Genomic DNA, 12,361 nt, shown 5'->3' on the forward strand with positions numbered 1-12,361 from the left:
AAAATACGGGACGTTTATTTGGTCTTACTAATTTACTTATTCTATAAGATTTCGACTTTTCTCGATTTCGCTATATGCTTGAGCCACATCAGCACACACATCATTCAAATATATAAAATTCAAAGAGTTCACCGCAGCTAGATTCCGAGATATCACACGCTTGTGATCTTGTAGTGGAGTAAAAAGATAGAAACTGAAACAAATAAAAAAAAAACATAAGTAACAGGGCCGCAATTATAGCCATTGTCTACATTTATATTTTTAGTGAGTTGAATACCTTAATCCTTGAGTTCCTTTGGTTTTTTTTCATTTCTGAAAATTAGCGTGCATCCCTGTTATTCATATTTTATAAAAGTATATATCACAATTGTCACGCAACAGTTTTTGTAGTAAAATTTTCACCTACAACATAATAACGTTTAGAATTTTAATACCACTTTTATTACCTTCTTCTAAGCGAATAACATCTATTTCAAAGTTGCGCGATATACTTTGAAATTTTAGCCGCTTGGTGGCTGTTATCTTATACTCTACAATGATCAAGTCAATAATTTAGAATTTATATTAAAGAAATCTCGTATCAGGAATTTAAGAAATTTAAAAATCTTACGATTTTATTTTTTAAATATTAATGCGTAAAATTCGTGATTTGGTATTTCAAGAAAATTAAATTAAGAATATGAGTATATACATATATACATAACATATATTGCTGCGGTGTTTCTCGAAAGCGATCGTGCTCAATTTGATGTCTTTATATAAGAGGATCCACTACAGAGAATCTGAATAGTCTAATACTTCTCTGGGAAAGAATCTAAAATAGCAGCTGGAGTAGAATCTCTTATCTGTCATAAGAATTAGCTATTATTGATTTATTTATTAAAAACATGCCATATAAATGGCGTGCTATAGATGAGTGATAGCTAGTCAAATGTTCCAAATTCCAAAAATCAGGCAGCTCTAGTATCGTACCATACAATAAAATATAACAGAAGAAGTAATATTGACTATTTTTTTCTACAATTAAAGAAATTTTTAACATTTTGTTAATATTTTTAGTTTAATTGTTAATTGTTAATACATATAATTGCACTTTCTTGCACGAATTATATAGTCCATTTTTATTCTTTTTTAGTAAATCACAATTATACTTGAATTATATCCCGAAATTGCGATTAATAATATAGTAATAAGACTAATAATTTTATATACATTTATTAGCAACGTTGTATTTTGCATTATTAATTAACTGTTATTTACAAAACTGTCCTCATTAATTTGGCGAGTCTATAGTGATGGAGTTCATAATCTCCAAGATGTTAAATGCAAAGAGAGAATCAAATAATACTTACTTTATTAAAAGTCAAAATATAATTTCTTATATAAAAAAGAAACAATATTGCAATTTAGCGATTTAAATAATTTAATAAAAATAAGAAGAAACATCGATGTAGGTCTTTTGATAAAATGATCGGATAATTGCATCACTGGTAAACCTTAAAGCACGATCTTGAAATTTCAGCAGAAATTAATAGATATTATTCAACACGTTTATTATCACATGTCTACGATATACGACAGCGACGTACGATGTACGATGTAAGACAACGCTTTCTATGGTCGTAGGTCACTAAACTTCACGTACACAATCAATAGGTTTCACGATTATAAGAATGAGATAACATATTATTTGCGTGAAAACAATCACGTTATCTACCGTCGATGATATAAGTGATAGTGAATTTCTTTATCATTATATTAAATTATCATTATTTATTCACGAAATTCTTAAAGCGAGTTAATTTAATGAAAACAAATTACTTAAATAGTGAACAAGTGAGATTCTTTGTTCAACGTGGAAAACAATAATTCTATCCCAAAATGTGCGATACTTTCTACTTTGAAATTTTGGCCGCTTGGTGGCTATCATCTTGTGATCTATAAGAATCACTTAGATCGATAATTAAGAATTTGTATTAAACAAGTCTTCTGTAAATCACAAATTGATATCTAAAATGTTTCTATCAAGAAAATTTGTAAAGTATAACGATTTTATTTATTAAATATTTGCTCATGTGACAAAATAATGATTAAGTTTAACATAAAATTGGGGAAAATTATGAGTAAGAATGTGAGTATATTGCTCTAGTATTTCTCAAGAGTGATTATGGTCGATACGATTTCTTTATAAGAACGGGATATCGACAGATATATCGGATCCTTTAAAGGATCTGATAGTCCGACGCTTCTCAGGAAATTTCTTCTCTACACATGGATACTTGGACCAGATAACTTAACAAACTCAAGCAAGCTGTGATATGTGTGTTTTATGGTACAAAACTTTAGTACAAAACTAAAACTAAAACTTTAACCAATCTAATATATTAATACAAAATTAATATATTGACACAAAATTAATATATTAATACAAAATTAATATATTGACACAAAATTAATATATTAATACAAAATTAATATATTGGCACTAAAAACATATTAATCCAATTAATCTAATCATCCGTTTATTCCACATATCTATTAAATTATTCTAAAAAAAAAAAAAAAAAAAAAAAAAAAAAAAAAAAAAAAAAAAAAAAAAAAAAAAAATAAAAAAAAAATAAAAAAAAACTAACTTCTATAGGTCATTCTAGTTCTTCTATAAAAATCATATATATAATTCATATGTATATAATTCATATGTATATAATTCAATATATCACATATATGTATATATATATCTATAAGTATATATATACATATATGTCATATATATATGCAATATAATTCATATAAAATATATATATTTCATTACTAGTCTCTATAAGTATCTGGCAAGATTCAAAGGTGTAGATAAGAAGTAATAACTGCAGAAGTAATAACATTGACTATCTATTTTGCAAAACTTCTTTAATTTTTTTAATTACTTACAATAATTCAAGAAATTCTTTAATTTTGATGTCTTTATTTAAATTATATTGCATTTCTTTTTCGAGTTATATAGGTTTATAATTATTATTTTTTAGTAAATCACTACGATAGAAATCTTGCAATTGCTAAATGTAGATAAGCAACTTTCTATGAATATTTATTGGCAGAGTATCGCTTGTGTTTTACTTTGTTAAGTAACGTATTATTAGTGAAAGTATTCTCGTAGTATTTATGATACATTGATTGAACGACAGTAATAGGATGTAAAGTATTCAAAATTAAATGCATTTACAACAGTTTATTTGCAAAGTCTTTAAAATATCTTAGTTAAATAAATAGAATTGTTAAATAATAAAAAATAGCACTGTTTTTGCTACAAGAATAATATTACACATATCGTTGCAATCATGTCACCCCGAGTTCGCATTAGCGAATGCATTGCGGGAATCATGTCAATGAAAACGAACAGAAGCAAAGAGAACATCGCGCGCAAATCCGATAAGAATCTGTCGAACGCATTTACACGAACATTCGGTCATATGCCAACGGTATTCAGCGTCAGATTCAGTTTAGTAACCCATTCGAAATTTACCTGGACAAACAAATTTAGTGTCCGATTAATAATTTTCTCGTGTCGTTGTAATTTACATTTACTTCTTATTTATGCGTACAAAAAAGTAAAAATTCTCAAAAGGATTTGTATGTGTTATGGAGCGGATCGTATTAGTAATTGTTTTACTATTAATTTATTTGTATTATAAATTTTATTTAACATAACCAGTTCAATAGTAATGGCTTGTATCTCGCGATGTTTCATCCAAACACCTTGTCTCGCGTCGGGCATTGGCGAGCCTTCATATATGAGCTTGTGTGCGAATGTAGACAAGTCCAAAACATTGCCTTATTTAGTCATTTCCACTTTTTTTCTTATTGATTCACGCTAATGTGTGGAACAAGTACGTGTAAATGCCTATTGTCACCGAGCTTGTTGCCGATCCGGACAGGCAGTTGTGCCGAAAACGCTAAACGAGTTACAGCTCACGATAAATTTGTACATAAGACGGAAGTTAATTGAGGCAATGTATGCAAAACAGATTATCAACGCATAATTAATATTTTGATCATTTAAATATACGCAATGGTTTTAATCATTTAGCTAACGATTTGCATCTTGTGCAGTACATAATAATAGCAAACACCTCATTGACTCGGCGGTATGCACGCTTGAAAGTGTAAAGGTACGTAAAGTTTTACTCTCTTCCATGGAAGAAGTATATCCCGTGAACTTGTAAAGTGCCAACTGTTGCGCGTCAAGTTCAATTAGGGTTCGTGAACTCTGTGAGCGTTTTATAACGCGTGTAGAGAACTGTGAATGTGTTGCAAACATCGGTGGATTGTTGCTATCGTCTCATAAAATAGTGAAAATAGGAAAAGTAAAACGAACAATGTGAACTAGGGACGTAGCTGTTATATGAGCTAAATATAAAAATAATTTCACGTGAATCGAATTAGCATTAACTCGTCGATATGAAATGCATTATAATAAATCGAATCACATACACAAATATTTTAGCTAAGCAAAATTTTAGAATTTTTTAATAACGTCAAGAAGTTTTCTGAATTTTCGCAAGTATAATCGTAATCGTTATATGTCGGTCAAAGTATTTGCAACTCTGTTTCGTATGTAGTTTTTTTGAGTTCTCTGCTTTTTATTTCTGATAATCGAAAGTATGTCCCTGTCTTCTATACATCCAAAGTTTGCGAAGTCGCGTGTGATAGGTATGTCGTTACAGCCGGCATGCAAGGGCCATCGCAATAAAGTTTCTTTTTTTGCCCCAGTGGGGTAATTTTAATATGTCGTATATAGTATCCCTTCCATTTGGACAACATCAAAGCATGCGCATTTCATGGGGGCGTACCTTCAACCCCTCGATACACGCAGTACAGGTTGTACCTCCACGACAGTTGTTTGCGCGGAGCAGTGGCAAGAACATCGCGTCGTATTGATCTGTCTTTCAGTGGTGATTCGTAATATTCACTTATTTGTTTATCTAATTCATCGTACAAGAGACAATTTAAAAACCCTTCTATATGATCTTAGATGTTAAAATTACTAAAATAAAAGAAAAAATGTATTCTATCTGTCGATTAAACAACTACAAAGTTCGGATTAGTTTTAATAATACTGTGAATGTTATAATCCTGTTTTAATAGTGATTAAGATGTCGCATCTTTCATTAAAAAAGTTGGTGTTTTTACATTTGGGATATCATATTTGACACTTCGTATAATCAATGTATGTAAGTTTAAAATATAATTCTCTGTTTATTGCACTTTGTTTTCATTAAACTCATTATTTCTGTAACTATGATTATTCCAATGTTCACAAGAATTTTGTTCCGTATTAATTATTTTCTTAGACGTTAAAATTAGTCCACGATATTTAAAGGTAGCGCGGGGTAACTCTTGTAGAAATAAAATATTTTTTGATCTTTCGATATTCGCGCGCGCAAATTCTTTCGACAAACTAACAATGCGTTTCAGATAAGAGTCAATTGTAAACATTAAATTAATTTTTTTTTTAAATAAAGATTTAAGCTTAAATATTTCATACAATAAAAATGTAAAGTTTGAATGTCAAAAATAACTTTAAATAAAAATGTGTGTGTATATATTTTTTTAAATAAAACGTTTTTTGAATTTATCTGACGCTACACGAACAATATTCTCGCATCCGCGCGCATTAAAAAAATTCAATTAGTACCATGCAAATAATATCTCGTAATAGATGCTCAACAATCTTTATTACATATTAAGGATATACAATACATGAGAGAAGGAATGTACTTAACTCGCCATCTTTTGTCTGATCCAACCGACGAATGGATAGACACTAGTGTATACATCTGGGTAACCCAGAGCGCATGGGAGACCACCAGAGACCAGACCAACAACCGTTCTATCGCTGTTTCGAACCACTCCGCTACCACTGTCACCCTGTCATAGAAAGATGAAGATTAAATTATCTCGTGCACAATTAGAAGCAGTATTATTTTCTATTACTGAAATAACAAGTGAGAAAAGTTTAAATCATTTAGTGACATTTGTTTGAATAATTGAGACAGAAATCAGGATAGAAGCACATAAGACTTCAATTTTTAAAAAAGAAATTTTTTGTTATTCCTTATAGAAGCTAATATTGTTAGTTATCTGATTATAATGTATTAGAAAATAATTTGCGCTATATATTAATTATAACAGAAAAGATGATTCTAAACGAATAACTATTTTGCTGCAAATATCCAGTGTAGTTAAAATCATACTGCAATGTGCAACATTAAAATCACACACTTGTAAGATAATCTATTATAGATGTAGTTACGTACATTGCACGTTCCAGTTCCTTGACTGATGAGAGTACAGAACTCCAAGTCACTAACGGGCATTCCCGTGCGTTGATGATAAGTTCTGCATCCCGCAGCAGATAAGCATTTCGCATTCAATTTCTGTAAGTTGTTATGCACAGGTTTTCTGAAACCCATAGCACCCCAGGCAACTACCGTAACATCTTCACCTTGCACCAGTTCTCTCGACGGAAGTTTAATTGCTTGTTGAACTATCGAGAATTCGATAGGCGCGGAAAGCTGAAAATTTTAAAACAAGCCGGACTGTAAAATCGATCAGAGCATATTTCGCTTAACCCTGATATAGTATATGGCGGTATACGTATGTAAATTATGTCAAAATTGTATACCTCAAGCAGACCGATGTCGTAACCGTTGGGTCTACCCCTGGCGTTTCTATCGTATCTCTCGTGGAGGAACATTCTTGACACTTTATGAGCTTTTCCACCGGAATTGAGATAGGTTGTGCCAGTAACAACGGTTAAACTATTCCTCAAAGAAGAGTCAGTTAGTAAAGGTAACACGCAATGTCCGGCAGTAAGAATGAAACGCGGGGCAATTATGACACCACCGCAAAAATGGTTGTTTTGAACTCTAATGGAGATTGCTTGCGGATTCTCCTGCACAGTGGTGGGTATTCCATTTACAATTCTTTCCGGCTCCTCCGCATAAACTCCTGTAGCGTAAGATACGATTGTATATTAATGTGTGAAATAATTTCCATATATCATACAACATATTAATAATTTCCTCGAAATTGAATAAAATTAAAAAAAGAACAGCACAGTTTTTAATATGTGCATAATTTTCATATAAAATATTTAAAAATAAAGATGATGCATAACGCATACTTTTAAAATAAATGAATAAAATGAGGCACTTTTAATTATGTAAAAATTATTAGAGGCTTACGTATAAAGAGAGAAAAAACAATATTATTACGTTTCTGATATTTAACTTACCAGCGACCGCAAAGGCGATTAAGATGCACGCTAGTTGCCTCATTTTGCAGTTATTGTCTAGCTGTCACGCCGCACTTGGTGAATCGTAGCAAGTACAGTAATGACCAATGTGCACGGTACAATTTATATACGCGTTGACTTATGTACACAGCTGTGAATGACATTAATATGCTACCCAATCTTTGCAGTTAATAATTATCGCACCGATCGCAATTACGTAATATTGAATTAAAGATTAAGGTGTGACACTTGTTTCTTGTATCTATATTCAATTTACTCGTGCAATATTGAATGACATTGAGTAAATTGTGATGTATTTTTGTGGAAATAGCCCAATTTGACTACAAATAAGATAAAAAATCAAATATACAATCATTTGCCCTATTTTCGGTAGACTGCAATGTAGAATATGAGAAATTAAATCTTAAAAAAAATTTAGGTTTGATTATGTTATGTTAAAGTAGGTCAGGTTCTTGTTGCTCGCTCAGTTTTTGGGCACTAATCATTACAATCAATAAGTTTTTTGCCTTCTTCGACTTCAATGTGTAATATTGTAGATAGATCGCAGACGGCCTTGTAAATTTCTTTGCACTTGCATGACATACGCAATTAAATCGCATGCCAAATAAATTTTTTCGAGTGGAACAGGTATCTTAATTAACACTTTAATTCATATGCTCTGCATTCAATTTAACTTAATTCATGTGATAAAATAAAATAAATAAAAATGAGATGTGCATATTCTTGGGTAACCAAAATTTCTCGTCTGGCGCAGTAGAAGCATACAAGTGCAAACGTAATGTACTAAAAATAAAATGTGGTATAAAATAATTGCGACTTTGAATTATTATCTAAGAGAAAACACACGTTAAAATAAATATATTTAAAAAAACAATATAAGATCTATTTAATGTGTATAATAATTTAAATTACTAAAAAGAGGCTTCTCTAAGGTCTCTAAGCTAGATATATTTCTTATAATTTCATTTCATTGCAAACTAACATTACATTAACAAACATTTCAGTCTAATTTTTCAACCTTTTTTTAGTGTTTAATTACTAATATATGTTTTAATTACTAATATATGTATTTCTAAACCAAATTCTTAATCTTCGTATTCGTGGTATTGCATTTAATTTGTATTTATTTTAATTTTTTTAGCATATTGTGTTCGTATATAAACTTTAATCTAGGGATATTTTATGTAATTTATTATGCAATCACACTTCTTACAAACTACCTACATTATGAATGTATCAAGAATATATATTTGTTATTAAACATGCAAAAATTTTAATGCTATATATATTTATATTGTAAATCAGCTTCACGAATTTCAAATAAAATTATTTCTCCAAGTTATTGATTTATGCAATATAAATTTAAATATGTTAATAATACGCGAAAGACCCTAAAAAATATTTTATTAAAATCAAAATAATAATCACAACATTATTAGAATGCATATGATGAGAGTTGTAGCAATAATGTATAGCAGTAATATATTGCTGTACGGAAACATGATATTTATTACTTAAAAGTATTGATGATAATTATATAAATATGTTACTCGTCATATTTCCAAATAATTTCTAATATCAGCATTGTTAGATTTTGTAGATTTTTGTTTTCATTGCCGATGTGCCAATAAAACTGATATATAACCAGCCGATGTTTTTAATAACTAAAACAAATATAATATTTCTTAGCATTTTTAAAGACTGTCATAATTAATAACACAATTATTTATAAATTTGTTTCTTGTTTTACATTATTAATAAAAAAAATATATAGTTTGGCATTAAAATAATTATTTAGCAAATTATGTAATTAATATTTGCTTTTTATATGCTAATTTATACATTATTCAAATCGCAATATTATCTTTGAAGACAGTGATAATTTTATAAATATTTGTATGCTTATTACACAAAATCTTGAATAAGATTTTTTTTACAATTTACGCAAAATTTTATTTGAATTTTTAATATTTTATTTTTATTATTTGTAATAATTGGATCTAAATAGAAGAAATTATAAAATGCTAAAACCATGCTAAAAAAAAGAATTTGCGTCATCGTAGCTACACATGTTATATACAGGGTGTCTGGCAATAATCGCCCCACCGGTCATATACAGGTAGAGGAGGTCAAATCGAGTAGAAAAGTCCTTTACCATTTTTTAATTTTCATAATAAGTACTGAGTAATTAACGAAAAAAGATCGGCGAATCCGCGCGAGTAAAGCGCGCGCGGTGAGAAGGACGTCCCACTGCTACGCGATCACTAGGACACAAGAATCTAGCGTTACGCGCCGCTCGTATGTTGCCATTGTCATTTGTAGAGCGCTCCTCCCAACGCTTCATCGCGCGCCTAGTGATCGCATAGCAGTGGGATGTCCTTCTCGCTGCGCGCGCTTTACTTGCACGGATTCACCAATCTTTTTTCGTTAATTACTTAGTACTTATTACAAAAATCAAAAAATGGTAAAGGACTTTTCTACTCGATTTGACCTCCTCTACCTGTACATGACCGGTGGGGCGATTATTGCCAGACACCCTGTATATTATACATTATAGCCGTCTTACATTACAAAACATAGCCATTGTCATAGGGAATATTTTTCCCGCGGTGAGATACAGAGGTTTCTGGGCTCGAATCATTATGATCAATAAATTTTTAGCTTCTTTCGGCTCCAACATGTACCACTCGTATTTGCATATGGCTTTGTAAACTCCTTCGCACTTGATAAATGTCATATGTAATTAAATTGCATGTTGAATAAATTTTAGAACAAGAATTTTAAATAACATTTTGATACTTATTTAACTGTCAGTTTAATTTAATTTATATGTTAAGTTAATAGATAATAAGAAAACGTATACTTGTGCAATTAAAATTTCTCCTACGGCGCAGTAGAAGCATGTATGTGCAAACGTATTGACAAATACCATAATGAAAAAAGTCAAACGTGGCACAGAGAGATCGCGATCTTCAGTCAAGATCTAAACGAAGACATAAGTAAAAAAAGTTATACATAATTACACATTTAATTTTTAGATTCTATACAAAGAACAGTGTACATGATAATTAGACGAGAACTCTGTTTCTTAAGAAAGTTGTTCTTGATACTTGAATATAAAGATTAAACTATATTTGTCAATTATTTTAAGTTGTTTTCAAAAATGCAAAGCAATTTTCTTTAAAAAAATTTTTTTATAAAAATATGTGAATGTTAAACATAAAATTTGATTTAAAAGAATATGTGACTCTCAAGTGTAGAATCTTATATTAAAAAAATTTGTTCTGATAATCAAAGTAAATACTTGCTGACAAAATAATAAATGAATTAAATCGAGAAAAAAATACTTACAGTACCGAATAAAAAGCCGTAAAAGGCGAACAGTATACCAAAATAAATAAATGCCCCGAATAACATTAGGGTAAATATATTATCAATACTATTAATAGATCTGTAAGAAAAAGTTGTGAACATAATATTAATTGCAAAGTTAAAATAATTATTTTTATTTTTTATTATATCTATGAATGCAAAATGGAGAATATAATAATCAACCTGATGAGACGCATATGATGTTTCACAACGTGTGACAGTGCACCTTTGAATTTTCCAAAATTGTCAAGGTCTATAATATATGCCTTTAAATTTTCCAGCTGACCACATATATGAATAACCAGTAAACTTAGTAAACTATCTGTACTAGTGTATATAGTTGCACTCACGAACAAGCCGATACCCTGCAGAATATAAGTGATTTCGTAAAATGGACTCTTGTCTCGATCGTACACATAATACGTTTGTAACGGCAACAATTTGTCCGGATCTGTTCTATTTGTTACGTATCTCATTGAAATGCCAAAAATAGGAAGAACCACAGCCAAGGAGAAAGATATTATCATTACGAAAAATCCAAATATCGCGAGTGTACGTGAAATCTGAGCTCGTTTGATCATAACGTTTCTCTCTTTGTCCGTCTTTGGTTTCAACCAATCGTTCTTAATCATGTTCAAAAGCGGTAAAATTTCTGCAATGAGGACTATGTACATTATGTGTTTACTTGAATAGTTTGAAAAATTTTGAAACTATTTTTTAAAATATTGTATAATTCACAATAATTATCATACACATTACCTTCCTTCTTTTTCCACATAATAGAAAGTTTTGTTACTGCCATAAATATCGACAAAGTATATTGCAAGTTATCAATCATTAGCATTATATCACCCCAAACATTGACTAAAGAATGTATAGATGGTACGATGCAGGTCCAGACTGATAAATTTATCATAATGATTACACGCATGTCCAATAATAATTTTTGCTTTGTTTTAATATTGTTTTCTGGCCAAACGCCCATCAATGTCAAGCTGAGCCGATTTAATTTGATAGCCCATTTATAGTCTACATTTAGATCAATATGATTAAATATTTGACGAAAATTAAGTAACCTGGTTCAACAGCACTACTATTAAATTTTTGTAAGTAGTTTCTTATATATATTTATCTCCATTGAGAATATGTAAATATATATATATATTTTTGTCCTCTTATCCACATTTGCAGTAAATAAATTTGTGTAATATATTTTTTATTTTTTTAAATGAGAAAAGATGTTTAGAGCATCATAAAAAAAGGTATAACACAAAATTTCCATTAATGTGTAATAATTAGCATAATTATTTTTTAACTCATTTGCAATTTCTGAAGAGAAAGATGTGGTAAAAATTTTTGAAAATATGGTCATATTTTTGCAATATTTCTGTATGTATTTGCCGCCATTTTGCACTATAAAAAATTAATCAGAACTGTTCACTATACGGTTGCAAACAGCACTATAGACTTGTATCTTGTTAAGTCAATCGAGAAAGAAAAACCACCTGTATATGCCTGCTTCGAAGCATCCATGCCGATGTCTGTGAAGAGACTGAGTTTCCCTTTTTCATTTGTTCTTTTTCCCTCTTACCTCGGTTAGGGTGATATACCGTTGCGTGACGAAACGTCTTATGCCGTTTTACAGGTGTGGGCGCTACATATTAATAATGCAGT

At 30.1% G+C, this 12,361-nt stretch overlaps 1 protein-coding gene, 1 long non-coding RNA gene and 1 pseudogene across 2 annotated transcripts; 1 reads left to right on the plus strand and 2 right to left on the minus strand.

The window, feature by feature from the left end:
* The first annotated feature begins 1,057 nt into the window (after positions 1 to 1,057).
* On the plus strand, positions 1,058 to 5,094 carry LOC136997797 (uncharacterized). The gene is made up of 2 exons (XR_010888441.1): positions 1,058 to 4,166; positions 4,768 to 5,094. It is a non-coding gene; the product is annotated as an uncharacterized lncRNA (long non-coding RNA).
* Positions 5,095 to 5,695: 601 nt separating this feature from the next.
* On the minus strand, positions 5,696 to 7,486 carry LOC105671164 (chymotrypsin-2). The gene is made up of 4 exons (XM_012365100.2): positions 7,295 to 7,486; positions 6,683 to 7,008; positions 6,315 to 6,572; positions 5,696 to 5,925 (listed from the first exon to the last, which is right to left on the minus strand). The coding sequence occupies exons 1-4, from the start codon at positions 7,335 to 7,337 to the stop codon at positions 5,776 to 5,778; spliced, it is 777 nt and encodes a 258-aa protein (XP_012220523.1). The 5' UTR covers positions 7,338 to 7,486; the 3' UTR covers positions 5,696 to 5,775.
* Positions 7,487 to 8,115: 629 nt separating this feature from the next.
* LOC136997789 (odorant receptor 10-like) lies at positions 8,116 to 12,352 on the minus strand (annotated as a pseudogene).
* Positions 12,353 to 12,361: the final 9 nt, after the last annotated feature.

Source organism: Linepithema humile, chromosome 2, assembly GCF_040581485.1.
Source record: "Linepithema humile isolate Giens D197 chromosome 2, Lhum_UNIL_v1.0, whole genome shotgun sequence".
Classification (NCBI taxonomy): Eukaryota; Metazoa; Arthropoda; class Insecta; order Hymenoptera; family Formicidae; genus Linepithema; species Linepithema humile.

Coding starts and splice junctions, on each gene's coding strand:
- LOC105671164 (XM_012365100.2), bottom strand. CDS start 7,337: ATGAGGCAACTAGCGTGCATCTTAATCGCCTTTGCGGTCGCTG. Junction 7,009..7,294: donor AATCGCCTTTGCGGTCGCTG/GTAAGTTAAATA, acceptor CTTACGCTACAG/GAGTTTATGCGGAGGAGCCG. Junction 6,573..6,682: donor ACGACATCGGTCTGCTTGAG/GTATACAATTTT, acceptor TAAAATTTTCAG/CTTTCCGCGCCTATCGAATT.